This window comes from Budorcas taxicolor, chromosome 1 (assembly GCF_023091745.1).
Source record: "Budorcas taxicolor isolate Tak-1 chromosome 1, Takin1.1, whole genome shotgun sequence".
Classification (NCBI taxonomy): domain Eukaryota; kingdom Metazoa; phylum Chordata; class Mammalia; order Artiodactyla; family Bovidae; genus Budorcas; species Budorcas taxicolor.
The window spans coordinates 189965177-189993005 of NC_068910.1; the positions used below are offsets into that span (position 1 = coordinate 189965177).

Below are 27829 nucleotides of genomic sequence, written 5' to 3' on the forward strand. Positions count from 1 at the left end.
CTACATTCTACTGCAGTAGAAAAAAATACTACAAATAAGCACTCAAAACTGACCTAACAATGTCTACTCACTCCTGCTTCTCCAGGCTACTTTAAGAGACAGAAAAATAAGCATAACTTGCAATTTGACTGGCAAAATCACTTCCTGACTAATCATTTCTAAGCCTATACTAGATACCAATGATGATGGAATGCCCACAATCACCAGCAACTCAACCTTATCGTTATTTCTGCAAAGGAAATTATATAAAATACCATTCTCCCAGGCAGTGAACAAGGGAGAAAAACACATTCTTTAAAAATGGCTATATTTGTAGGTTTTTAGAAACCAGCACCAAATGTTCATGTTTAATTATTCTAAGCAACATTTAGTAATTAACTAAATGCTTACCAATATGGACAAACAAAAGAGTGAATGATAAGGAAATAACTTTCAAGCAATAGTGCATGTTGTTAAGAACCACTAAGTAAAATAATTTGGCACATTTCTACAGCTTTTGTAGGTTTGCCCAGTTTGGAAATAACATGCCTCACTGCTCAGATAATATTCCTACTCCTCAAATCATGAGTACAGGTTTTTAATTTTGTGACTAGGCAAGACCAAATACAACAACTTGAAAAGATACTTTTAAAAAACAAGCTAACTCAGAACAATCTGCTATTAGAACCGTTACTCTATTAAGAAGGGAAAAAAACATCAAATCACTGTAAAAAGTGTCTAAATGAAAAACTGAAAGCAAGGTTCACAAACAGTAGCATCAGTTCAAGTCTACATAACCCTTTATTACATTGTAGCGATATTATGTTCAACATTACATAAGTTTTCTTATGCCTTCCTCACACTGCAATTTATTCCCACTGTACAACAGATTTCAACTCTGAAAATGGTTTAAATCAACTTTTGCATCTTTAATTTACAAACCATTGGGTGTTATGTTTCATAAAAATTTCTATCATTTTAAAATTCTACTTAAAAGCTAAACCTAAAACTAAATCCTTTAAAAACAAAAAAAACTAATGAAGGTGCTTTAAACAGAACCTTGTAGAAATATTCTGATATCAGTGTTTGAAAGAGAGCCTACAGAGGGCTATAAAAGGGCAACCTTCATAAAAAAAAATTCTATGGCCAATTACTGTTAAATTCTTTTAAATAAATTTTTCTAATGATAGAAAACTAAATCAAAAGATGGAAATTTAACATTTCCCTGAAAATAAGTAGTTGCTCAGGAGATGGGTTAAGTGTATTGTAATCATATTGCTTCTTTGGAAAAAGAAGAGATTTTAGCCAGGCATACCATTAACAAAAGACCACGCATATCTGCCTAGTCTTTTGATCACTGGGTACTAGTATTACCCAAGGGAACATAACCCAAGAAATTGGTTGGCAAGCCTACCAAATATGAGTCTTGGGTCCCTAAATTTTGACAGTCATCTTAGTAAATACAAAACTTCAGCTACTTGAACAATGAAGCTTGTAAAGTGCATTAGGTGTAAGAAACACAACAGAGGTGCTAAACTCACTTAGCAGGATTTTAAGGGACTTGATGTCATCAATAGGGCAAAAAAACAACATTAAAGTTTTCTGTTCAGATTTTATTTGAAATCTAATTCAAATTGTCAAAGCTACAAAAGGGGGGAAGACATCTGTATTATTTTTTCTAAGTCACAACATCCTAAACAAAATACTACTACTGCCAGCAGATCCATTATACACATTTCTGATGAAATTCATTAGCACAATAAAAATTTCATCTTGAGAAACAGCCACAACAAAAGTAATTTATACAATATAAAACAACAACAGGTCTACAGATGCAGTTACTTATGAGTTTACACATGCATTCACAAACAAATAAAAACCCCAGGAATGCTCTTTCATTAGATTTTTTGTTTTTTGTTTTTTTAAAAAAACAGACCGTTCAGGCACAAAACAAAATCGCATTTCCAATAAGTGACAGCATCTTAAAAATTTATGTCAGTGTTTGTTTTTCTTTGACTTTTTATGAGACCTGTGTGGAGATCGGGACTGGGATCTGGATTTCTTCCCTGATTTTTTAGGGGATCTAGACCGTGATCGCCTAGATCTTTTAGGTGTCCTTGAACCAGATGGAGATCTAAAGAAACAAACAAAAACAATTTAACCAAAGTACTCACATGATCAAAACCAACTATCCTTAAATTATCTAAAATGATCTTTAACAGGGCACAATGAAAGTCACTGAAATAAAAAAGGCTGTAAACGTCCAATTTATTCTGTGCCTGTTGTATGCGCGCGCGCGCGCGCACACACACACACACACACACACACACACACACACACACACACACACACATTTTGTACTTCCTATGCATCACATCAGTGATCATCAGTAGCATGCATGCCAAAACAGACTCTGGAGCCCAACCACTGCTCTACTGAATCAAACTCTCGAAATCTGCATTTTAACAGCTCCCCAGATTATATAAGCCAAAGTTCAAAATGGCATCCAATAGCATTCACAAAACTTTTGAACGCAGTGGCTTTGCAGCCTTATCTTCTTGAGAGGAAAAGCACCAACCACTGCAATTTCAAGGGAATCTTTTAAGACAGCACTCTGTAAGTGCTATGCATTAAAATTACCAAAACAAATAATTATATAATTTTCATGAATTATATATAATATATGCACAAATACCATTCAGAAAAAAGTTATCTGTTATAGAAAAATTTTACTAAAAAATGGCTACAATAAAAACGTTTTAGGATAAAAAGCAGTTTCAGCTCTCAGGAAAACTCTATAAAACACCTAGATAAACAAAACACTTCTGGAACACCTTTCAGGAACTTGGAGGAAAAAGGTACAGAACACACTAAATTAAACGCTGAAGAAATAGTCTATGGTATTTATGTCCACAAGTCTACCCAAGAACTTGCTAATAAGATTACTGCTGGGTGGGGAGGGAACATGTATTTTTCTTTCAGCCTTGACAAAAACTAAAGAATATTCCACAGAAACTAAAGAACAGAAAGGAAAGAAAAGCAGCTATTCCTACTTCACAGAAAACTGATGTTTAAAATTCCTGGCTGGTCTTTACATGTTGGAAGCTTTCTTGTGCTTTAGTCATGAGGAGACTGAGGTGGGGAGATCGGAAGGAAGAATCTAAAATGAAAGTATATCTGTTTGGTTTTCTAAAATCCTTTCAAAAATGGCTGCCAAACAAATTATTTTCAAAAGCTGGTGGAATGACAAGGAAACTGGCATTTGAAATATTACAAAAAATGACTTGCGTTTACCTTTTGGCCTTTTTGCTAACATCTCTAGGAGAATCTTTGTGAGATGACCTGGACCGTGAGCTCTCTTTATGAGATCTTTCTGAACGCTCTGATCGCTCCGATTTTGGTGATGGGGATTTCACTCGTCTACCACTGCTACTGCGAGATGGGCTAGGGGACGTACTGTGTCGCCTTTTCCTATGGAACAAAGCCCCGAAAACATCCCATAAGTGAGCAAAGGATCAGGTATATCATTTTCCTTCTACTAAATTAGCTTTTAATTCCTATCAGTTTACACTCTCTTTATTTTCACTAACTTTATTAATGTTATTTTCCAACAACATTCAAAGCCTTTTACACTAAGAACAAAAAAGTCTTAAAGATAGGCTGACCGACACAAAAAGCTGAATTCAACTAAATTGGATTTTTCTCTGCTTTAAGAGAGATTATTGGAACAGTAGTCAAAATTCCATCAAGGTCTCTGATTAGATGATAGTGTTTTTTTAAATGTTAATTTCCTGCTCTTGAAAATTTTTTCCTTTTGTTCGATCTGGAAACTTACTGTGGTTAAGTATGAAAATGGGGCATCATGTAAGCAAGTTATTCTTAAATGATTGGGGGTAAGGGGGGAAAGGAAGAAGAAGAAGAAAATAAAGCAAAAGAAGAAATACTTTTAACACTGGGGGAATGAAGGTGAAAGATTATCTGGGAATTCTTTATAGCATTCTTAAAACTTTTCTATAACTCTGAAATTTTATCAAGATAATAATAAATGACAAAAAAGTGATGGATTTACTACTTTACCAATTAGTATAACCAAGTTATCTTGTAACTACATGAAGAGTGACTAACCCAAAATTTTTTAATTTGCATTTGCTTGGTTTTTATTACAAAAATCTCAATTCTAAAGTAACCTTCTCTACTAATCAGAGATTTAGGAACTGTAAAAGTAAGAAATAAAAACTACAAGAGAAATGATTTTGATTAGAATGAAGACTTAAAGTGAGGACCAAGCCCTACAGCCTAAGTACACAATCTCCCTTAACAAACAGGACTGGGAGACTCAAGTTTACAGGTAGCAGCCTCAGCACAGAAGAAAAGCTTATATTGGCGGTAACAGGTAAGATCTAGCAAGCTGCTTAGTTATTTAAGCCTTAGGTTCGATACCTAATACTGTAACTGAATTCTTGCCCTGAACTAAGGCTAAGGTACCTTATGAACCATGTAAAGGGATGATGTCCCAGGTAACTAAGCCTAGTGTCAAATGCCCCTTTGCTCAGCTAATTCTGCCTTCTGCAGGTAGAACCCAAACATGTTTATCATACACAAAAAAAAACCCTTTCCAATCTGTTGGTTCCAGTGATGAAGATATTACAAAATGAAACATGATTCCAAATCCTAAAGTCAGCATAGGCATTAAATGAGAAATGTTATACCTTTCTTTCCTTGTTGGAGTACATTCATCTTTCTCCTTCTTGTCTTTGGATCGAGATTCCAGTTTTTCTTTATCCTTCTTATCTCTTTCTCGCTCTCTTTCTAATTCCTTCTCTTTCTCCTGTTTTTTTTTTTTTCAAAGAAATATTTAGTCATTAAAAAACACCAATCTGGTTAATCTCATTTATGTAGTAATATTTTCCCTTCTAGTTAACTATTTATAAAATTACTACTGAAGGTATACCTACTTTTCCAGAAAGCCAATCATTTCTTCTACTTCTCTACTTATACTGAACGATAATAATGAGACCAGCAACAGTGGCTAAGTATTTTCTGAATGCCTACCATAGGCCAAGCAATTAATGAACAACTTTCCATATACCACTGCATGTAATTCTTCAAAACATGCCTCTGAATAGTATTATCCTCATTCAAAACATGAAAAATGAGCCTTACAAAGGCTCAGTGCCATGCCTAAGGTCATAGAGGAATGAAGTCAGGATCTGAGCCAAAGCTCTAGAGTCAGGGCTCTTAAAGAGTGCTGTCCCTTCACTTAAAATAAACAAACTGGAAAAACAATATGATGACCTTTCCATCTCACACTACTATAAAACTGTCAATAGTGATTCTAATTGTACAGCAAACTAATTTAATCAAAGGAAAGCACTTATTAACATACTAAAAAGGAGAAATACTTATTCACAATAAATGTCTAGCACAAAGTCTTAGTATTAATAGTGGGAAACAAGTATCAATCATATTGGAAATTTATAAAAGTACAAATTATAAATCCTAATATAAAAGTACAAATTGATTAGATGACTATATAATTACATAAATCAGAAAAATTACTTATTTGCTTATCCCCAACTGCTACAACTGCCACTTCTCACTTGAAATTATGACTGCTATTGATAATTAAGGGCGTGGCTACTGACAATGAACCCACAAAGCCAACTGAGCTCTTCAAAAACAAGAATTAAAAAACAAAACAATTAAATTTCTCTATGATTTGTATGCATCAAGAAAGGTAACCGGTATCTGATAAAAAAGCCCATACCAGATGCTGGCAAATGTTTTCTGTAAAGGGCCAGGTAGTAAATATTTTCTGCTTTGTGGGCTACAGTCTGTCAACTTTATAACCGTAGTCCAAAAGCTACTACAGATAATACATAGATAATAACTGAAGGGGCATGGCTGTGTTCTAATAAGTTTATTAACAAAAATGAAGTGATGGTCATAGTCTGCTGACCCCTGGCCTATGCCTTCAAAAACACACGTTCTTTCTTCCAATTATAACCATGGGGTGCAAGGAGACTAAAATGGTAATAAACATGTTACTACCTCAGGGCCAGTGGGCACCTCGAGGTACAGTCTCCCGTGCAAATCAAACACTTGCCACCATCCCCAGAGGGACTCAACAGGGTTCAGAGAATCTTTTTTTTTCATCTCATGTATCTTTTCTCCAAATACAAATTTACAAAGTGATGTTGAAGAGACCAACTTCCTCTGGTGATCTGCAGTTACATTTTCCTGATTGATACTTCACAGGAATCAGACTACAGTTCACTTATGATATTTTAAACACTTTAATAATAAAAATTAATGTTAACAATTATTTAATTCTTTGCGTGTGTGGTGCTAGTGGTAAAAAATCTGCCTGCCAATGCAGGAGACACAAAAGATGCAGGTTCAAACTCTGGGTCAAGAAGATGCCCCTGAGGAAGGCATGGCAACCCACTCCAGTATTTTTGCCTGGATAATCCCCATGGACAGAGGAGCCTGGTGGGCTACACTCCATGGTATCACAGAGTCAGACACAGCTGAAGCAACTTAACACACACATACACAATTATCTAATTCACAATCCTGCAAAAACTGGACCATTAACCCAGTTTCACTGAGTAAAAGCAGGTTTCAGTGATGTGCCCGGGCATGCACCGCAGAGTAGCACCAGGAGTCCCCATGCTGAGCAGCACCACAGCTGCTTCACCACACCACTGCTCCCATCAACGTGAGTAGCTTCGGATGACTCTAAGTTTCCTTCTAGTTGTTGCTATTTCTCTCAATCATCTTTTTTTGTAATAACAGTCAAGATGTAGGTAAAAATTAATAACAGTACCAATCAATAAAATTCCTAGGTTCTTTCAACAACTATCCTGTGGGCTTCTTGTGTTAAAATTCCCTGTATATCCCTACACATCTTTTGATGTACAAGAATACAAAGTCCCTCAAAAGCATAGAATTCACAGATGAGGTATTCTCCCTCTTGCTGTTCCTCCTTGGACACAATGGAAAAGTAGTCCTAACTCCATCTCTGTCTCCGTGCCACTACTAAGGGTTGCTGGTCACAAATGTAACTCTTTCTATAGGACCCTCCAGTTCTGAAAGTGTGTCCTTAACAGGATGTTATGCTCTACAAGGATCCAGAATAAAAGAACATGGTGTTGTTCTGAAACTGTTTTCCAAGCTGAACTAACTATAAAACATCAAATTCCAGATGTTCCTAATTATTTACCAGTCTTCAGCATTTATATAAAGGATATAATTTGAAAATTCTCTTCCTTAAATACACCAATATATCAATATTACAGGCAATCAAACATAACTGAAAAATGCATAATTGCGTATACTTATTCCTTACTCGCTGAAGAAGTTTATCTCTGTAGTGTTCTACTTGTTCCTGAAAGCTCTGGCCTGCTTTTTTAGGTCTTTTTCCAGATTCCAATTCATCTTGAAACTTCATAACTTTGAGCTGTGAAATAAGACATTTTTAAAATAAATCTTTTTATCATTATAGCTTCTCAAGCAGCGCTTTGCTCCTTTAAAAAAATATTTTCTTCTTTGAAATGTGTATAAGAAGGAGAAACAAAAATAGCAACATAAAACATAAAATCATACAGTAACTGATTACGATTCAGTCAAAACATAACATCAGTGTATATAACTCCCTAATCTGAAGGCCACTTGTGAGACAAGCCAAACTATGCAGAATTCAAGTGATCAGGCATGTGCCCATGTGCTCTCTGCATAGCCACACAAGACGACTTGAAAACCAAGACCTGTGCTTCATGCCCTTGAGAACGTACCTATTCTCTGATATAATGAGAATGAATTTGGTATCTGGTACCCCAAGTTACTCCAATACTTTGGCCACCTCATGTGAAGAGTTGACTCACTGGAAAAGACCCTGATGCTGGGAGGGATTGGGGGCAGGAGAAGGGGATGACAGAGGATAAGATAGCTGGATGGCATCACCGACTCGATGGACATGAGTCTGGGTAAACTTTGGGAGTTGGTGATGGACAGGGATGGGATTCATGGTGTCACAAAGAGTCAGACATGACTGAGTGACTGAACTGACCCCAAATTAGAAAGGTAATGTTGTTAAAGGTAAGCATAACTTCCAGCAAGATAAGACAGTCACCAGAACACAGGGGATAAACAACTATTAAAACAATCAAAGAGAGCAGCATCCTGGTTATAGCTCATAAAGCTGTAGCTTGAAGTGAAGTTTCACTCTGTTTACAGGAGAGCCTAATCACTCGGCATCAAGACATCCAGAAAAGGTTAAACCATACTCAAAACATACTTTTAAAGACACTAAGTACACAGTGATTTAAAAGAAAACAGAAAAATTCCCATTTCCTGTAATTTATTCATATATGAACGAAGTTTTTTGTACAAAAGTATTCACTACAGCATTATCTGCAAAGGAATATAGACCACCTCCAGTTTATCAAGAGATTGCTAGCTGATTTTACATATGTGTGTGTGTGTGTGCATTGTGACTGTGAGTGAACTAAGGGAAGTCAAATATACAGTGAATAGCATGAGGACTTAGATGATCCTGGATGGTACCACAGGACTACAGTCCCAAACCTGTAAAACCTTGTTTCACTTCAGGCGGTCAAAGGGAACACACTTATCCGACACAATTATTACAGATGCAAACTTCTTTACCTATTTCACACTGTTATGCCCTTTAAAGGGACTAAATGCTACTATTTTACTTGTATTTAAAAAAACAGGACCTCACTTGTTTTAGTTTTTTCCTTCACTACCAATGAGGCTTTCCAGTAGACTGGAAACAAGCCATAACTTCCACTCAAAGTGGTATTTTCACCATGTTTTACTTCATGAACATTAAGTTTCCTGATTTTTGCCCCTTTTCTACCTAATTCTACTTCTATTATCAGGATCATTTATAATCAGAGCTTTGAGGTTCTCTTCTCTTTCCTTAAAACTATTAAAAAATACTTGCATTGTGTGTGTGTGTTAACAACTACATTTAAAAAGATAGTAAGATGTAAGGTAAAAGAGGGTGGGGGCTTGGGAAACGCAAGTTTTCGAGTTCATCACTGTGTGAAGCCTCCCATGACTAAAACGGCTGTTCCAGAGAATGTATTCGTGGCAAATCAGTTTAAAAGTTAAACAAGCAAGAGTCAAACAACCTAAATGTTACTCATGTGAAAGGCATCCCGAGAGTGCCTTTTGAAAAGTCACTATACAATCCCTAGTTACAGTTCCTGCTGACGTGGCCTAACTCAGGCACAAGCCTAAGTCCAGGGTGCCTGGAGGGTCCACAAGCCACAAAGGGTCCCAACTCAGAAGAGCCCGTGCAATGGTTTGTTGGCCATCTCAAGTATATCACCTTTCCCTTCAACTATTCACTCCTTCCTCGGGGGTCAGGGCAGAAAAGGGATCTTTCTACTTCAGCAACAAAGACCCTTCGCCTGGCTCCCCACCTAGTGTTCCTCTCCAACCCTCACTGGTAGAAATGGAAACAATAGCAGATAAGAAAAGTAACTCCAGCCCAGGCACTGTTCTAAGCAGAATCTGAAAGATTACAAACTTGCTTCCAGTAAACACTGTAAGATCACATGACTGCATATTTTCTAAGTGCTCTGCAGAAAATGTCAATATTTTATAACATAAATCTTTGGTTTTTATTAATTCCATGATAAAAAAAGGTTCAGCTATAGACATCTTTGTTACAATACATTTGGGGACGAGAAGAGCTTTTAAACAGAAAAACTGCTAAGATGGTAAAGAGTCTGCCTGCCAAGGAGGAGATGTGTGTTCAATCCTTGGGTAGGGAAGATCCCCTGGAGGCTACCCACTCCAGTACTCCTGCCTGGAGAATTCCATGGACAGAGGAGCCTGGCGGGATACAGTCCATAGGGTGGCAAAGAGTTGGACACGCCTGAGCAACTAACACTTCCACTTTTTCACTTTCTTATAATACACATACCATATATATTGTAGTATATAATAAAACTAATTAGAATTTTATTCTTCATTTAAGGGATCACCAATAAAAAGGTATTCACTGAACTCTAAATTCAGAAACTGACATTCGAATTTAGGGGCAGAGAAGGGACAGTACATGAATAAAGCTCATGAGCCCGGAGTTCTAGCTCAGACTGGCCTCCAGTTGTGGACCCTTACTCCACATGACTAAATCTCAGAGTAAATAAGGGAAAAGAACAAATAATTTTAAAACAAAGCCAAGATCTACATTTTAAAATTAGATTTTTGGCTCACCATCCAAATCCCAAAAGAGTTAAGTAAATTGTGAGAGGGTTGCCACTGTGAGTGCAAGAAAGACAATCACTGAGTATCTAGCAAAGAGAAGCCAGATTATCAAAGAGCATATAAAATAGGGGGAGAGAAAAATATATATATATATATACACATATGTAAGGTGTGTTTATGTACATGCATGTACAGCACATATACACACATATACAGTGTAGAACCATCCAAATTAACCAAAAAGTTAAATCACATGGCTTTCTTTCAAGTCAAGAGGAAAACAGAACACTGAGAAATAGTCTATTTCGGTATGTCTAAGAAGACAGCTCAATTATCAAGAAAATACATTTTTTTAACTGAACTCAGTCTTTGTTTCTACTCCAGTACTTCTATCAGGTCAGTGAGGCAGAGTTCAGTAAAACTGGGAGGAGTGCTGAGAGTTCAGAAGGGTCATGAGCAGCTTGAAAAAGGTCAACAGGTGAGTGCATTCACTGAGATAACACAACATCTTATTTTCCTGAAAATTTTATAAAGAATGTATATGAATATATCTCAGGAAAAATAAATCAACTTACTAATTCTGAAAATCCTCTCTACTTGTAACTGACATCACACTGATTCTGTGTAAGGTTGAAACAAAATGCTTTCTGTTTTTGGCTTGGTAATAGATATCTGAGAAAGAGGTAGGCAAGAACTTGTACCAGCCCCAACAGCAGGTGGCGGAGAAATGAAAACTGGTAATTAATATGGTAAGGTATGGTCTTTCCTAGTGGCTCAGTGGTGAAGAATCCACCCACCAACGCAGCAGACACAGGTTCAGTGCAGGAGCAACTAAGCCTGTACACCACAATATTGAGCCTGTGCTCTGAACGCATGTGCTGCAACTACTGAAGCCTGCACATCAACAGCCTGTGCTTCTTCTCAAAAAGCAGCAACGGCAAGGAGAAGCCCGTGCACCACCACTGGACAAAGTCCATGCAGCTACTAAGACCCAGCGCAACGAAAAATACATACATAAATAAAAATAAAACAACAACATGGAAGGTATTATAAGTTAATAAAGGAAAAGCACAGACACACAGTAAGCATATAAAATACTGTTAAATGAATGGACAGAGTATTACAATTCACTCTCATCTACACTTCTGCGATTAAGGACTGACTGCTACACTACTGCTAACATTTACTGGGAATGTTTCATCATCTGGGGGCAAGAAATAAGAAAGGCTCCCATTACAAAACCCTCCCCTCACTGACATGTCTGAATACCTTTGGAAATTTTTTAAAAGACATTATAAAATGGAAGGGCATGGAGACAGAGAAGTCTTGAGTGTGGACTCTTCCTTCTTATGGTTAAGCCCCAATGTCTACTCTCTCCCCATCACTTGGGCAGACACTTAGAAATTTTGAGTGACATATACATAACTTGAATGTGCCAGAAAACTTTTCACTTTTATTCCACACTATGTATGCTCAAAATATGATGGCTCTCTTAAGGTGAGATATAATCTATTACATCAATATCTGCAGATGGTCTCCTATGTGCCAGGCACTGAAGATATGATCATGAACAGACAACAGACATGTGAAGGGTCCCTTATCCTCACAGAAATCACAGCCTAGAGGGGAATACAGACATTACACAAGCAAGCAAGGAAAAAAAACCCATAAATATACACAACATAATACATGTAAAAGCATCACAGATTAATATGGATAAGTAAGCAAATCCAGAAGGTTAAGAAAAGGGTACCAAGACAGAAGAGGCACTTGAACTAAGAGGCCTGAAGGAAGATAGCAGGTATGAAGGTTCCAGACAGAGAAGGAACAAACAGTATGGACCCAAGTGTGATGCTAAGAAAAGCAGAGTCTGGTGGAGAAGGTGGAAGAAGGTACAGTGTAGTTTAAACTTCAATGCAATACTAACCTCGATTTCACGGAGTTTAGCTCGTTTCTCCTCACTCATTTCAGAGTACTTAGAGAACTTGGACTCAGTCATTTCCTCTTTGATTGGATTAGAGTACAAATGATGTTCTTCAGATTTGGAACTCTGAGTATCTTCTTCATCTTCACTTTCTTCTTCTTGACTTTGGAAGTAAACAGAATACATTGTATATATGTCAAGGCAAAAAGGAAAATAAAAGTTACATTTTAGAGTCTTGGCCTTTTTGGTTTTTCATTGCCTTAGAGCTAAAGTAATGTTAACAAAACATAAGAGGACAATTCATCATTAAAACATTCTTTACAACATAACAGACAATTTTATAAAACTCTTATATGTTTCCTCCACAGAAAAAATTTGTGCTTCAACATGATCACACTCCTAAAAATTCCGATATGTTAACGTTATTTTTATGCGTTTTTCTGCCAGAAACCTTCGGTGCAGCAGTTAAATGAAATGAATAATCAATCAATGATTTCTGTTCTCTTTGTAGTTCAGTAATTTTATGACAGTTAACGTTTAAAAAGCCAAATGTTTACCCTTCCTTCAGCAGAGTCTATAAACTAGAAAATACAAGAGTTTGAGTCAGTTTCTATGAAACAATCAACACAGCAGCAAAGGCCTTATCTATTAATAAATTAACATATAACCCTAAGAATAAAACAATATATTAATTTTAAATATTAGCACATATTACTTCATGTCATAGTTGACTATGCAAGTTGGATTGGTATGTCAAATAAAAAGAAAATGAAAAACTAACTACTATAGCTAAGGATACAAGGAAGAAAAATTCTCCTATTCTTCCAGAAGCAATCTAGTAGAAACAGACAAGCAACTATGACAAGCTGCTCATCATGGCCAGAATAGGATTAACAAGTGTTCTTCAATGTTCTTCAAATACAAAGAATGAAATGACTTTTAAAAAAAGGAAAAAGTTGTATGCTCCAAGACTGGGCTTTGTGAGTGTTAAATTTTAAATTTGAGCAAAACAAGTATTCTATGTACAAACTAATTCAGAAATGTTTATGTATACTGAAACAAAATTCCTGATAAAAAAATATGGTGATATGAACGTGATTACCAGCATACCCTAGAAAATATGTTATTTTCTCTTTAGTATTTGAACCCAATAAGCCCTTATATGTTGGTATTTGGATACTAACACTCTACCATGAGTAAGGAGTCTTTTAGTATATCTTTACAACTATTTGTAATAATATAAAAACAATTATAACCATATTCATTCCACATAAAATTTTAATTATTTTAGAACCTGATAATAAGATAACGCACTGAGAAAATGTTAAGCAAAGTAGATAACAATAAAGAGAAAATATACTGTTTGCCTTTTAATTTCCAATCTGCAGAATACTAATAAAATACTTTTCAAACTTTATACTCTCAGAGCCCCACAAATCATTAGTAGCATATAGGTATAACTCAATACAATACTTACACGATGAAGAAAAACAGAAAAAAGTCAAAATCCAAGATTAAAAAAAAAAAAACCTCTTTTCTGAACTAAAATTTACATATTTCTTCTTAATTTGTCAGAAACTTTCTAAACACAGTTCTTAGCTAATTTTTTAGAACACAAGAATTTCTTGTCTAATGGTACAAAATAGTTCTACAAGTGCCTCACATGCTTTTAAGTGGTTAAACTGTGTGTGTGTGTGTATGTAAAAACAGATGTTTACTGAAGGATTATTCTGGAAAGATCCAGTCAATAAAGATGCAAAACAGTTAATGAAATTGTGTGACGTATGAAGTGAAAAGTGCTTAACCAATTGTCTGTTATTGACAAATTCAAAAAAAAATTTTTTTGTAATTCTAAATATTCCTTGATAAACTTCCTTGCACACTTATCTGAATACCTGCTTTCAACCAAGATGAATGCAGAGCAGATAAACATAGGGACTGACATGAAATAACAACATCCATGATAGTTCAATTAAAAAAAAAAAGTGGGTCACAGAATAGGATATAAAACATTATATAATTTATGCTTTAAAGTTATGCATATTTTTACACAGAGGAAGAATCTAGGAAACTAGAAACTAAATACTAATCATATTACTTAAGACTTTTAAAATGAACTACACTACAGATGATGATTTTAAAAATATACATACTTTACAGTTATCATTTAAATTTTCTAAGGCTTGAGCAATCTGTTCTAAATGGCTTTGACTTTAGCTCTTAGTTACCAGTTCTAGGTTCAGAACTTAGGCCCAACTTGTTCTTTTATTTTTAAAGAAATGGAAATTCAAGACTCTAAACCCATTAAGAATTCATTACAAATGAAATTAAATTACTATTTCGAACTTTTCTGCAAAATACTAGTGATATATACATACATATATTTAAACCAGTCTTCTGCCACAAATACAATAATTACTTGTGTCACAGAGCAGCTTCTTGGTAAAAAGGTATTTTTGGACCCAGCCACTAGAGAGCAGTAGTGAGGCTCAAGAAAATTTCAAGAAACAAAACAGAATTTAAGTGTTTTTTCCCTATTTTGCACTTTCATAAAGTTATTTTTGTTATTATGACTTATTTGGAACTCCTAGGAAAAGTAAAAAATATATATTGTACTCATAGTGATCCATGCTTCCCTGTATGAATGATTACCATCAACACAAATGCATACGCATTTCAAACATTAATATAAATAACAAACTTACTGCAAACAATTAGTATGCTTAGAAACAATACCACTTGAACAATACTTGAGTTCTGCAAAGGCTTTTCTACCCTTTATTTCCCTTAATTATTTTATAAGAACAGGTATTCATTTTAAAAAGCAGTGATCCTACCACAGTGAGAGATGTTAACTAATGATGGGATTGCAGACGTAAAGATGAAAACAAGTTGTACTGTTTTCAATTTCTCTACTTCTAAACAGCCTCAGTCAGGTATTTCTGACAGCCAACAACATCTACATTTTACAAATATGTTGTCATAATGATTGCTGACATGTTCTGATCACACTGTTTCTGGAAAGACATCACTGTAGACAACTTTTCTTCATCATATCAAACTGTGTTTCCACAAATGCTTATCAATCATATTTCCTTAAATTTAAATGCTAATAATACCCATTTATTAGATCCATACAAATGCTCAAATTGTGCTGGGACACAAAGGGACTTTTCCTTCTGTTTACTCTTCCATTTGAAAACAAACAAACAAAACCCCAGAAACCTCTGCTTTGTGTTCTTGATGCCTTCTCTTTCCCTATTAAAAAAATAATTAACTTCCTTTGCACTGATTTTAAAAGGTGCCCAGTGTTACAAAAAACTACCAACATAAACTTGCAGAATTTGGGAGCAGGAATTCCTATTGCATTCAGTGCTAACCAGCAAAACTGAAAATTATAATAAATTTTCTATATGTGGAAGGTAAGTGGTTTTTTTTTCTTTTGTCTTTGTTCTTCTGAAGTATGTACATTTAAATAACAAAAAGAATGGTCAGAATGCATTATTTTTCTTAGCAATTCCAAAAGAGCATAACCTTCCCATTCACATTTTAAAAATCACCATTTTGTGGAGCTGAAAGAATAAAGATTTAAAACAAATGCAGCTGACCATTTAGTAACTACGTGAGAATGTATAACCTAGCACAGAAAAATAAACTCAAAAGCAAACTGAAACCAGATGCATCAAAACCAGAAAGCAAAAGCTCTTTCCTCATTAGAAAAACAATGAAGAACTAAAAATGATCCTCTTAAAACAAGCTTTTTAAGAGTTAAGTTTTCCTCTTCCCTATTACTCAAGTACACCTCTTAATGAAAAAGAGAGTGTATATGCAATAAGAAACGGAATATATTCTAAACCTAGATTCTTACTTTTGATTTTCTTCTTCTTCTGATTCTTCATGCTGGTCAAATAACTCCCATTTAGAAGTTGTTACAGCTGAATAGAAGGGAAAAACAGGATGTAATTCCGTAAGGTAACTTAGCATTTTTGCAGCAGCACAGTAGAAGCCTAACTTTAGAACTGAGAGCTTATATTACAGAAGTTATCTACATTTATCTTTTCTTTGAATAGCCATTTCCATGTACTAAATCTATTTCTTTCCTCACACCTACACTATAATTTTATTCAAATTCAGGAAGCAACAAGTAACGCTGTCCTCCTTGTTTCTGTGTTAGATGCTAACATCTGTTTCATCAGAACCTACAAAATACTAAATTAACAGTTACACTAGGATACATGTCCAGGCAAGTATGAAAGGCAGGTCTACACTGCATCTGATAAATCAAGCACTATAGGAGACACAGTGATTTCGATTTTCTGAAACTGACCTCTAAATTTCCAAATAGGCATCCCACCTACATTTTCTACTGATTGGCTCAACCTGAAAGGTTTTCAGTGATTTCCGGTTACTCCAAGCATCCAAACTGAAGCATCTAAGAAAACTGTAATAGCAACTACACTGAAAACAGCCACTAGAAATATAAACTATGGTAGTACTGGGTCTTAAGGCTGAAACATGTTATAAAACACAAAAGGAAAACTACACCTACACACACACACACCAACGTTCAGTAAAATTTTAAGTACTCAATTTTCTAATGATTTGCATTTACTGTACTTTAACTTACCCTGTGCTTCCAATTCAGATTCATCTACAGCTTCCCATTTTGACGGGGCAACTTTAAATATAGGCTCATTCTTCTTTGAATCTTCAGTTGCATCCACTAAGGAAGAAAAATGAGCCATTAACTTTTACTAGAGGATGACTTAAAGAGCTCATGAGTATTCGCTGTATTATTAAAAAGCAAAACTAAATAAGGTCACACACAGACTAATAATGCTAGTGTCAAGAATAACGATTATGACTAATCCAACTCTCTGCATCTGAAGGCTAATTTTTAAATATCAATGTAAGAAAAAATAATACATATGTGTATATACAAAACACACACCCAGAACATACAGATGGTTACTTCAAGCAAATGGAGAAGTTGAAGAAGTAAAAAAAAAACCCTTCAGTACCTTTATCTAATTATTTTTTTAAGTATAAAATTAATATTATTCAGTATTTTAACATACAATTCAAATGTACTGAAGAGGTACATTAGGTGTACGTAATTCAATAAATGATTTCAGGCAGCTAGGAAAACAAAGTATAAATTAGGAAAACTAATAATAAAAACAGAATTGGAGAAAAGGGAACCCTCTTACACTATTGGTGGGAATGGAAACTAATATAGGTGGCTCAGAGGTTAAAGCGTCTGCCTCCAATGTGGGAGACCTGCGTTCGATCCCCGGGTTGGGGAAGATGCCCTGGAGAAGAAAATGGCAATCCACTCCAGTATTCTTGCCTGGAGAATCCCATGGACGGAGAAGCCTAGTAGGTTACAGTCCACGGGGTTGCAAAGAGTCGGACACGACTGAGCAACTTCACCATACCATACCATACCATACCATAGCCACTATGGAGAACAGTGTGCAGATTCCTTAAAAAACTGGAAATAGAACTGCCATATGACCCAGCAATCCCACTGCTGGGCATACACACTGAGGAAACCAGAACTGAAAGAGACACGTGTACCCTAATGTTCATCACAGCACTGTTTATAATAGCCAGGACATGGAAGCAACCTAGACGTCCATCAGCAGACGAATGGATAAGAAAGCTGTGGTACATATACACAATGGAGTATTACTCAGCCATTAAAAAGAATACATTTGAATCAGTTATAATGAGGTGGATGAAGCTGGAGCCTATTATACGAGTGAAGTAAGCCAGAAAGAAAAACATCAATACAGTATAATAATGCATATATAAGGAATTTAAAAAGATGGTTAACGATAACTCTGTATGAGAGACAGCAAGAGAGACACAGATGTATAGAACAGTCTTTTGGATTCTGTGGGAGAGGGCGAGGATGGGATGATTTGGGAGAATGGCACTGAAACATGTATATTATCATATATGAAATGAATCGCCAGTCCAGGTTCAATGCATGATACAGGGTGCTCGGGGCTGGTGCACTGGGATGACCCAGAGGGAGGGGATAGGGAGGAAGGTGGGAGGGGGGTTTCAGGATGGGGAACACATGTACACCCGTGGCAGACTCATGTCAATGTATGACAAAACAATACAATATTGTAAAGTAATTAGCCTCCAATTAAAATAAATAAATTTATATTTTAAAAAAACAGAACTGATAAAACAAAGTACTTGGAATTATGCATACAACTGAACATAAGGTTTTGCCTCTAGTTTCCTGACAATTAAGACAGGAAAAATTTGCTAGTATTTTAAGAGGCTGACTATCTCACCAAAAAAAAAACCTCAAATACGACCAAAAAGAATACGCTTTTCTTGGCATACTTAAATGTATTGCTGGGTATGTGAATTCTGATAAGTCAAAAATAAAAGAAAGAAAAAAGTTAATAACCGACACCTTACTCAGAAATTATAACCTTCTTAAACATCAGCATGTGCAGAAATGAAGAGATTTGGAAACAAACTTATTAGCTAGATTTAATTAGTTTGAAGTCTGAACTTACAAGGCACTCCATCAAGATCATCATCAAGGCTCTTTATAGGGACTCCATCAAGGTCATCAATAGGAGTAGCATCAATAGGAATTCCATCCACATCTTCTAGAGGGGCACCATCCAGCTCTTCCTCAATGGGGGCACCATCAAGGTCATCTGGTACATCCTATAAAAACACATACTATTGTATGGGCTCGATAAAGGACAGAAATGGTATGAACCTAACAGAAACAGAAGATATTAAGAAGAGGCGGCAAGAATACACAGAACTGTATAAAGAAGAGCTTCACGACCCAGATAATCATGATGGTGTGATCACTCACCTAGAGCCAGACATCCTGGAATGTGAAGTCAAGTGGGCCTTAGAAAGCATCACTACGAAGAAAGCTAGTGGAGGTGATGGAATTCCAGTTGAGCTATTTCAAATCCTGAGAGATGATGCTGTGAAAGTGCTGCACTCAATATGCCAGCAAATTTGGAAAACTCAGCAGTGGCAACAGGACTGGAAAAGATCACTTTTCATTCCAATCCCAAAGAAAGGCAATGCCAAAGAATGTTCAAACTACCACACAATGGCACTCATCTCACATGCTAGTAAAGTAATGCTCAAAATTCTCCAAGCCAGGCTTCAGCAATACGTGAACCATGAACTTCCAGATGTTCAAGCTGGTTTTAGAAAAGGCAGAGGAACCAGAGATCAAGTTGCCAACATCCGCTGGATCGTGGAAAAAGCAAGAGTTCCAGAAAAACATTTATTTCTGCTTTATTGACTATGCCAAAGCCTTTGACTGTGTGGATCACAATAAACTGTGGAAAATTCTGAAAGATGTGGGAATACCAGACCGCCTGACCTTACTCTTGAGAAACCAGTATGCAGGTCAGGAAGCAACAGTTAGAACTATACATGGAACAACAGACTGGTTCCAAATAGGAAAAGGAGTATGTCAAGGCTGTATACTGTCACCCTACTTATTTAACTTCTATGCAGAGTACACCATGAGAAACGCTGGGCTGGAAGAAGCACAAGCTGGAATCAAGACTGCCGGGAGAAATATCAATAACCTCAGATATGCAGATGACACCACCCTTATGGCAAAAAGTGAAGAAGAACTAAAAAGCCTCTTGATGAAAGTGAAAGAGGAGAGTGAAAAAGTTGGCTTAAAGCTCAACATTCAGAAAACAAAGATCATGGCATCTGGTCCCATCACTTCATGGCAAATAAATGGGGAAACAGTGGAAACAGTGTCAGACTTTATTTTTTTGGGCTCCAAAATCACTGCAGATGGTGACTGCAGCCATGAAATTAAAAGATGCTTACTCTTTGGAAGGAAAGTTATGACCAACCTAAAGAGCATATTCAAAAGCAAAGACATTACTTTGCCAACAAAAGTCCGTCTAGTCAAGACTATGGTTTTTTCAGTAGTCATGTATGGATGTGAGAGTTGGACTGTGAAGAAGGCTGAGCGCTAAAGAATTGATGCTTTTGAACTGTGGTGTTGGAGAAGACTCTTGAGAGTCCCTTGGACTGCAAGGAAATCCAACCAGTCCATTCTAAAGGAGATCAGTCCTGGGTGTTCTTTGGAAGGACTGATGCTAAAGCCGAAACTCCAATACTTTGGCCACCTCATGCGAAGAGTTGACTCACTGGAAAAGACTCTGATGCTGGGAGGGATTGGGGGCAGGAGAAGGGGACGACAGAGGATGAGATGGCTGCATGGCATCACTGACTCGATGGACATGAGTTTGAGTGAACTCCGGGAACTGGTGATGGACAGGGAGGCCTGGCGTGCTCCAATGCATGGGGTCGCAAAGAGTCGGACACAACTGAGCGACTGAACTGAACTGATTGTAATATGTTCTTCTGCATGCTAAAGTCTTATCACTGAAACATTAACTGCAATCCTGTATAAACCAAGTGGGCTTCCCTGGTGGCTCAAAGGTAAAGAATCCGCCTGCTAATGCAGGCAATGTAGATTTGATCTCTAGGTCAGGAACATTCCCTAGAGGAGGAAATGGCAAGGCTCTCTAGTATTCTTGCCTGGGAAATCCCATGGACAGAGGAGCCTGATGGGCTACAGTCCATGGGGTCGAAAAAACAGCTGGATAGGACTTAGCAAAGCAACTAAACAACAACAACATAAACCAAACAGCTGGAGATTCACATTCACAGGTACAAAATGCAGATATAAGAATAATATATTCTTATCATCCAGTCTGACAAAGAAGTAGTCATCTGTACAATATTTACCAAATATTTACCAATACTTAATGATGCCAGGTATCATATGAGGCACTAAGAATACAATGATGAGTGAAAATGAGCTTTGGTCCCTTAGTCCCTCCTGTCATAGAGCTCAGCAGAACTTGAGGGGCGGAGGGGGCAGGGGAGTGGAGAAGGAGCCAGGCAATCAGATAATCACAACAGTGTAGGATGACTTATACAACAAAGAGGTGCACTGTATTATTAGAATGTATAGTACGTAGGTTCTACCTAAAGAGGTCAGAGAAAGCTCAATGAACTTATGCTCAAACTGAGATCTAAAGGGGCTGAGACAAGAGATGTTCTAAAAAGAGGAAAGAACATGTATAAAGGTCTTCGGTAGGAGAAAACATTGATATTTAAGAAACTGAAACAAGGACCATGTGGTTCAAGTAGGGAAGCAAATCAGGAGTATCTTGTAGAAATGAAAGCAAAAACATGATAGATGGATTAGGATGGTGAAAATGAAGACGAAGGATTCAAGAACTATTGAGGAGGCTTAAAAAAAAACAAACCAGAAGGGTGATGAACAGAATCTGCTACCACTATGGTACACATCTTTTCAGGTACATATTTACTTACATAGGTATCTTCAGTTTAACAAAATGCAATTGTGCTGCATATTTCGCTTTATTACTTGCTTTTTTTTCTTTCTTCTACTAATATACAATAAATGTTTTCATGTCATCAAATAAAACAACAATCATCAATTTTTACATAAGGATACAAAACAGAGAATTCCTGTTATATATAATTTCAACTCCTGGGCTCCAACAATTCCAGCAACAAATATCCACTATTTTGTGGTAAACAGTACATATTTTCTACAAAGAAATGTTACTCATATCTGTACCTCCAAAGCATCCCCAGAAATAAATTTTAAGATAATCAGACAAAACCAGTGAATACCTACCTCTGCTTCCTTTTCTTCAATAATATTTACAAGTCCTAAGAAAATATTTTGTAGTTTGATCAAAAATGGTTCTGGATAAATTGCCCAATCTTCCCACGCTCTAAAGCAGGTCATTACCCGTTGCTAAAAGGAAAAAGACAATGAATTATTATTCAGGACAATATGTATCAAACGTCATCTCATGATAATGACCATCACAATTTGCTGAATTTCCATCACAATTTTCCTTTAAAGCAATATTCTTTTTAAAATTTAAGGAAAAGAACTATCATTACAATATTTTTTTATCATTAGTTTTTTTTAATCAATGTTACCTCTCAATTAAAAGAGGAAAGACACTAAGAATAAATATTTTTTTAAAAAAAACAGTTAACTGCTTGCTCTTGGTCACCTAAGCTCAAGTTCCCTCCCAGAATGGTACACATTCTGCGAAACACTAGCTTAAAAACTAATGAAAGCTGGATACAGGTGTAGCCAAGTTCTGATCTGAACTCCTTTATGGTCTGATGAAATACTTCCCGAGTCAGATTAATACCTCTCTCTGTCCCATCCTTAAACTTTTCTATAATCTCTGTCTTCTGGTCAAAATTTAAGATAAAAAAATTTTAATGGAGTTGTTCGTCTGACTCCCCTAAATGGTGGAGTCATTGGGGATCTGCCCAAGCTAAAAATTTCCTTAATGAGTGTTCTGCCCATGGAAGTATATTTATTTTTTTTATCTATAAGTAAGGTATTTTGTTTGGCCTTTCTTAACATTGGTCTATAACTTCAGAGTTTATTTTAAAAATTAATAGCTGAATATACTTTCTAAACATGGATAACTAAAATGTGTCTTTCTAATCCAACCAAATTATATACACTACTACAAAACAAGTGATCTTCTTAATGTTTTCTGTGAAAAGACTATTTTATTAAAATGTTTAAAAATAAACCAGACACCCAAAACACGACGCATATTTTAAAATTTCCGACTTTTTCTGATACTGAAGGTAAAATGGTGGTAAATTTTAAACCAATCATTTGTAAAACATCTAAGTTATGTCTTACAGTTATCTTACATACTCTTAGCTCTCCAATGTGGTTCCCAGCCCCCATGTCCCATTTAAAACACTAGGGCAAAAATAACCAAACAATAAACGTACCTTAAAGTTTTCAGACTGTAAATGGCCTTGAATTGTACGATAGGTAGCATTGAGGTCTGAAAATATCTGACACAACTTTGTTTCAAAACTGAAATTCAAATAATATGTTACTTTAACTCCTATTATTCTGAATTTTTCTTCTGCAAAAGCTCCCAAAGAGTCTTAAGAACTAGTTCCCTTGATTAATAAGGAATTTTACATCTAGGTTACTTTGGGGCATCTAGTCCAACCTCTTTGTTCCATAAAATAGGGAACAGAAAATTTAAGTGACTTGTCCAAGGCAGAAAAAGGAATAGCAGAGCTAAGATTAGGGTTGATTATCTCCAAATTTCCCTTCAGAGCCAGTTCTTAAAAGCCTCCCTGATTCATAAAATAAACACCAAAAAGGAAATGTCGGGAACTGAGCAAGAGTTATACTATACTCTTTTCTGAGCTTCTTACCCTTAAATATTTTATTTTAGGCATATCACCTTATATCACTATACTTACAATTTTCTATAATAGGAAGCATTGGCAACTTTGGCTGAAGAGTTGTATAAAACATCAGAAACCAAATATAATCTGGCAATCTAGAATACCAAAAGATAGCATAAAATGGATTAAAACTGAAAACCAACAGCAAATAATGTAGCTAACAAAAACTCCACATTGAATTTTTTGAATCAACAGCATAAGGACAATGTTTAGCTATGATTTAATTATAACTAATTTGAAGAGTTTTAAGAAATTCAGTATCACCACAACCATGACTTTGGCAGGAATAAAACTTGTAGTTCATTTACATTTTAACCTGTTGATAATTTGTGTCAATTAACCTACATTTCCCTGGCAGAAGGAAAACAGAACTACATGGGAAAGATTTCTTCAGTCAAGTTCTTGATTCAAAAATGAAACCAATTTCAATCAAAGCAGAAGTCAGTTACTACCTCTCTTTTTCTTAATTAAATGTTCCATAAAGAAAAATCATTCCCATACCTTTTTGGGAAGGGGTGTCTTTAAGATGGACAAGGACTCAGTAATGCAATCCACTATTTCTTCAGCAGCTTCAGCATTATTAAGACAGAAAACCATTGCATCTCCAATATCATTTTTCCTTGGAGTTAGCCCCCGCAGAATTTCTTCTAATTTGTCTCTCTGTCTGAATACAAATTTTTTTTAACTTGTAAGTATTTATAGACAACTTTTAAATACCATTACAGTTTCTGCTCACAAACTAATTTCTTTAAAACCCACTCAGATAAAATTCTGAAGGCTAAACTGTGTTAAGTCTGATTTGCATTACATACTCCAAATGTGTTAGATTTTTTTAAGAACTTATATGGGGAAGAAACAGGAACAAATATATTACTACTTCAGTGACTTTCAGTTTACAAATTAAGTAAATTAAAAGTACAGTCATTTTTTTTCAAGACTCCTTGAGAACATCACAGTTCTATTACCCTATTACACTGAAAAAGAACCTTTATGCTCTTCACTTTCCTTTGAAGTCTATTACTTTAGCATGTTCGCATAGGATTAGGACAGGCTAAAGCAAGGGTTAACAAACTTTTCCTGTAAAGGATCAGACAGTAAATATTGAGGCTTTGAAGGCCATATAGTCACTCAACTCTGCTGCTCTAACACCAGTGGGACCACAGACTACAAGTAAAAGAATGGGTATGGCTGTGTTCAAATAAAACAGGAGGCATCCAGATTTAGCCTATCTATGGGCTTAAGTATATGCAGATCCCTGGGCAAAAGTAATGATGAACATACATCTTTAGAACCAAATATACTCTCAAACACTATAGTTCTCTATTATCAATGCTCTTATAAACAATGCACCAATGCAACTATTAATAGCTTTAAGATTTATAGGCTAACACAATGAAGCATATAGTTATACAAGCTAAGTATCATTTTAGCCTTTTTATCCCCCAAATCAGGGATACAGAATTTCCTTTGAACATTTCAATAGTTAAATCTGTTTCTGCTTCTTAAACAAAGCTAACTGCACTGTAGCAGTGCTGAACACTAATAATAACATGTTTCCATGGTGGCCGCACACTGCACTTCTTAGAGCAGCTTTTTGCATAGTCATCCATCTCACTTCACTAAGTCATATAATAATTTTCCCTCTTTATGCTGCACTCAGAGAAGCAACAATTCTAAGGGCCCTGAGATAACTTCTGTATGAATATAAAGTATTCCACTGCTAAACTGCCATCACTTAAGAGATCATCATCAATTTTTATCAGTAAGAAGAGGTCAAGTTCAGCAGGACACACATTTACACTTGCCAAGGTGTTTAAAGGGCTTCCCTGGTAGCTCAGAGGTTAAAGTGTCTGCCTGGAATTCGGGAGACCTGGGTTCAATCCCTGGGTCGGGAAGATCCCCTGGAGAAGGAAATGGCACCCCATTCCAGTACTCTTGCCTGGAGAATCCCATGGAGGGAGGAACCTGGTAGGCTACAGTCCATGGGGTCGCAAAGAATTGGACATGACTCAGTGACTTCACTTCAAGATGATTAAAATGAAAATGCGTATCTTAAGACATGCACTATTTAAAACAGTCACAAAATTTTAAAGACCATTTTATTTTAAGGTTAACACATCCTCCTCCATTAATTAAAGTGACCATTAAATCATCTTTTCTGAAAATAAAACAAGGAAAAAAAAAATCTTACTCTTCCTTAAGTGCTCCCTTTTTACTTGGCTCCTCTACAAAAGCTTCTGTTTCCTGCTCTTCTGACATTCCATGCAGATATGGATTTAATGGTGGTGGCCTCCAAAAAGATCCATTTTTGAACATACGAAAATCTTCCGTCCTCCACTTAGTTGGTGAATCTCCCTAATAAGTGCCAAGAATGCTATCAGAAAGGTCCAATACTTCAGATTCAAAATTAACAAAGTAACTGATTATATACATGCCTGGAGAATAGAATAAAGCTTCCACCTATAGTAAACATGGGCTGGTGTCTGGTTTTCAAACAAGAATCTAAAACAAAAACAAACAAAAAATAAAACATCACTTTTTTTAATGCAGAAGTGCCTTCAAGTAAATAAAAACAAATGAGAAATTTTATTTACCTATTTAGTTCTAAATAAAACCAAAAGCAAAGATCCCTGAAAAGAAATCCTCACTCTCACTCCAAACTGTCTTTTGACTGACATTAACACTCAGAAGGTATATATGCATCATGCTGAGTCTTATGATCAGTTTTATTGAACACTCATATGTCAGGGACTGTGTCTGGCAATGGAGAAGTCTTCCCAACATGTAATTTCAAAAGCAGCAGTTTTTAAATGACTTAACTGTGAATGAATGTGTTAGATATCGTAACTATCCAGAAGATAAGTAGTTTTTTATAAACCTCATTTATTCTACCATATCTTGTTTATGACTCTTTCAGTGAAAAACAAAATGAGAAGTATTTTCCTCCAAGAGAATGCTAAAAACAATGCTAACTAACACCTGTGGCCATAATACAACTCTGGTCAATGTTTTCAAACTACCCTCCCACCCCATTACAAAAATAACCTCATACTTTCAGGACTTTATTCTTGGAATATTTTTTAAGTATTTTAAAAAAGCACATCTGAGGATAAACAGAATGTGGTGTGTGTGCGTGTGTATGTTCATCCAAAGATGAACCCTAAAGACATACGCTAAGTGAAATTAAGTCAGTTTCAAAAGAACAGACAAGGTATGACCCCACTCAGATGAAGTACCTAGAGTATTCAAAGAGACAGAAAGTAGAAAAGTGGTTGCCAGAGGCTGAGGGACCAAAGGAATGGAGTTACTGTTTAAGGGGTACAGAGTTTCAGGTATGAAAGACTGCCATTGAACTGTACACATAAAAACAGTAAATTATATGGGTATACTACATGCAAATTTGACCACAATTAAAAAAAAATGCACACCTGAACATAGGATTGTTGATCTCTCTGTTCATAATCATAGCTTCAAACATTGGCCCTTCACGTACAACAAACTCTATCATTCGATGTATCAGGGCGAGCAAATTCCTACAACAACAACACAGTTAAAGAAAATGGATTCAGACCTACCACTACATAAAACTACACTTGACCTAAGTTACTATAATTGTGCAGAAAAAGATTGTCCTGCTGACTAATACAGAATTTATACCAAGAAAGTAACCTGGAGCATATGTTACTATACCTTGTGCATTAAGAGGGAGCAGGGTGATGGGGATAAGGGAGTGGGAGAGAAGGGAAGAAGGGTGGGAGGCCACAACACAGCTTCATAGCAATAGAGACTTCAACTTCTAAATGCCACTTAACTTTAGTTTCCAAACGCAACACATTGAATTATGAATCACAACTAACTGGAAAGCTGCAAATATATAGAATCAGTAACTCAGAGCTTATATGTTATCATAAAAAACTTATACACTATCTCAGTTTTAAAGAAAACATTCCTAAGCCAAGCACTTTTCTGGTGATATTGAAATGTTATAGACATGACTATAGTTTGTAAAAATGCAAAACTATGTAACAAGTTTAAGGCCTGATTTAAAGAAAAAAAATCCATCCAAATCCTGTGTTTTTCTGGTACACATAGCAGTGGAGTTTTTATTGAATCTGACTTTTAATGAGGCAACATCCCTTTGTATCACACTTCAAACTAGTTCACATAGTTTATGACATGTATAATTCTGTCTGTGTGTTATGAATCAATAAAGCAATTATATTGCCAAAGCCTTAAACAAATGGAGTCCTCTTTCCAAAATATTTCAAAATACGGGACATGATGATATTCCCTTCCCATTTTTCATAACAATTACTTCCCAATAATAAATATACGTAACTTTTTAGTTGTCGTTTT

The 27829-nt window shown here is 35.9% G+C and overlaps 1 protein-coding gene across 1 annotated transcript in view; it reads right to left on the reverse strand.

The window, feature by feature from the left end:
• Nucleotides 1-1624: 1624 nt before the first annotated feature.
• The window catches only part of U2SURP (U2 snRNP associated SURP domain containing), a 96857-nt gene continuing 70652 nt past the window's right edge, over nucleotides 1625-27829 (reverse strand). Inside the window, exons 17-31 of the mRNA XM_052645554.1 lie at nucleotides 26902-27006; nucleotides 25909-25975; nucleotides 25665-25828; nucleotides 23975-24137; nucleotides 23489-23568; nucleotides 23000-23087; nucleotides 21858-21980; nucleotides 18694-18850; nucleotides 16776-16871; nucleotides 16017-16083; nucleotides 12152-12311; nucleotides 7331-7441; nucleotides 4689-4807; nucleotides 3274-3450; nucleotides 1625-2113 (exon numbers count right to left, since the gene is read on the reverse strand). Of these exons, the coding sequence (XP_052501514.1) occupies nucleotides 1975-2113; nucleotides 3274-3450; nucleotides 4689-4807; nucleotides 7331-7441; nucleotides 12152-12311; nucleotides 16017-16083; nucleotides 16776-16871; nucleotides 18694-18850; nucleotides 21858-21980; nucleotides 23000-23087; nucleotides 23489-23568; nucleotides 23975-24137; nucleotides 25665-25828; nucleotides 25909-25975; nucleotides 26902-27006 (1816 nt within the window). The 3' untranslated portion in view covers nucleotides 1625-1974. The remainder of the gene's footprint in view (nucleotides 2114-3273; nucleotides 3451-4688; nucleotides 4808-7330; nucleotides 7442-12151; nucleotides 12312-16016; nucleotides 16084-16775; nucleotides 16872-18693; nucleotides 18851-21857; nucleotides 21981-22999; nucleotides 23088-23488; nucleotides 23569-23974; nucleotides 24138-25664; nucleotides 25829-25908; nucleotides 25976-26901; nucleotides 27007-27829) is intronic.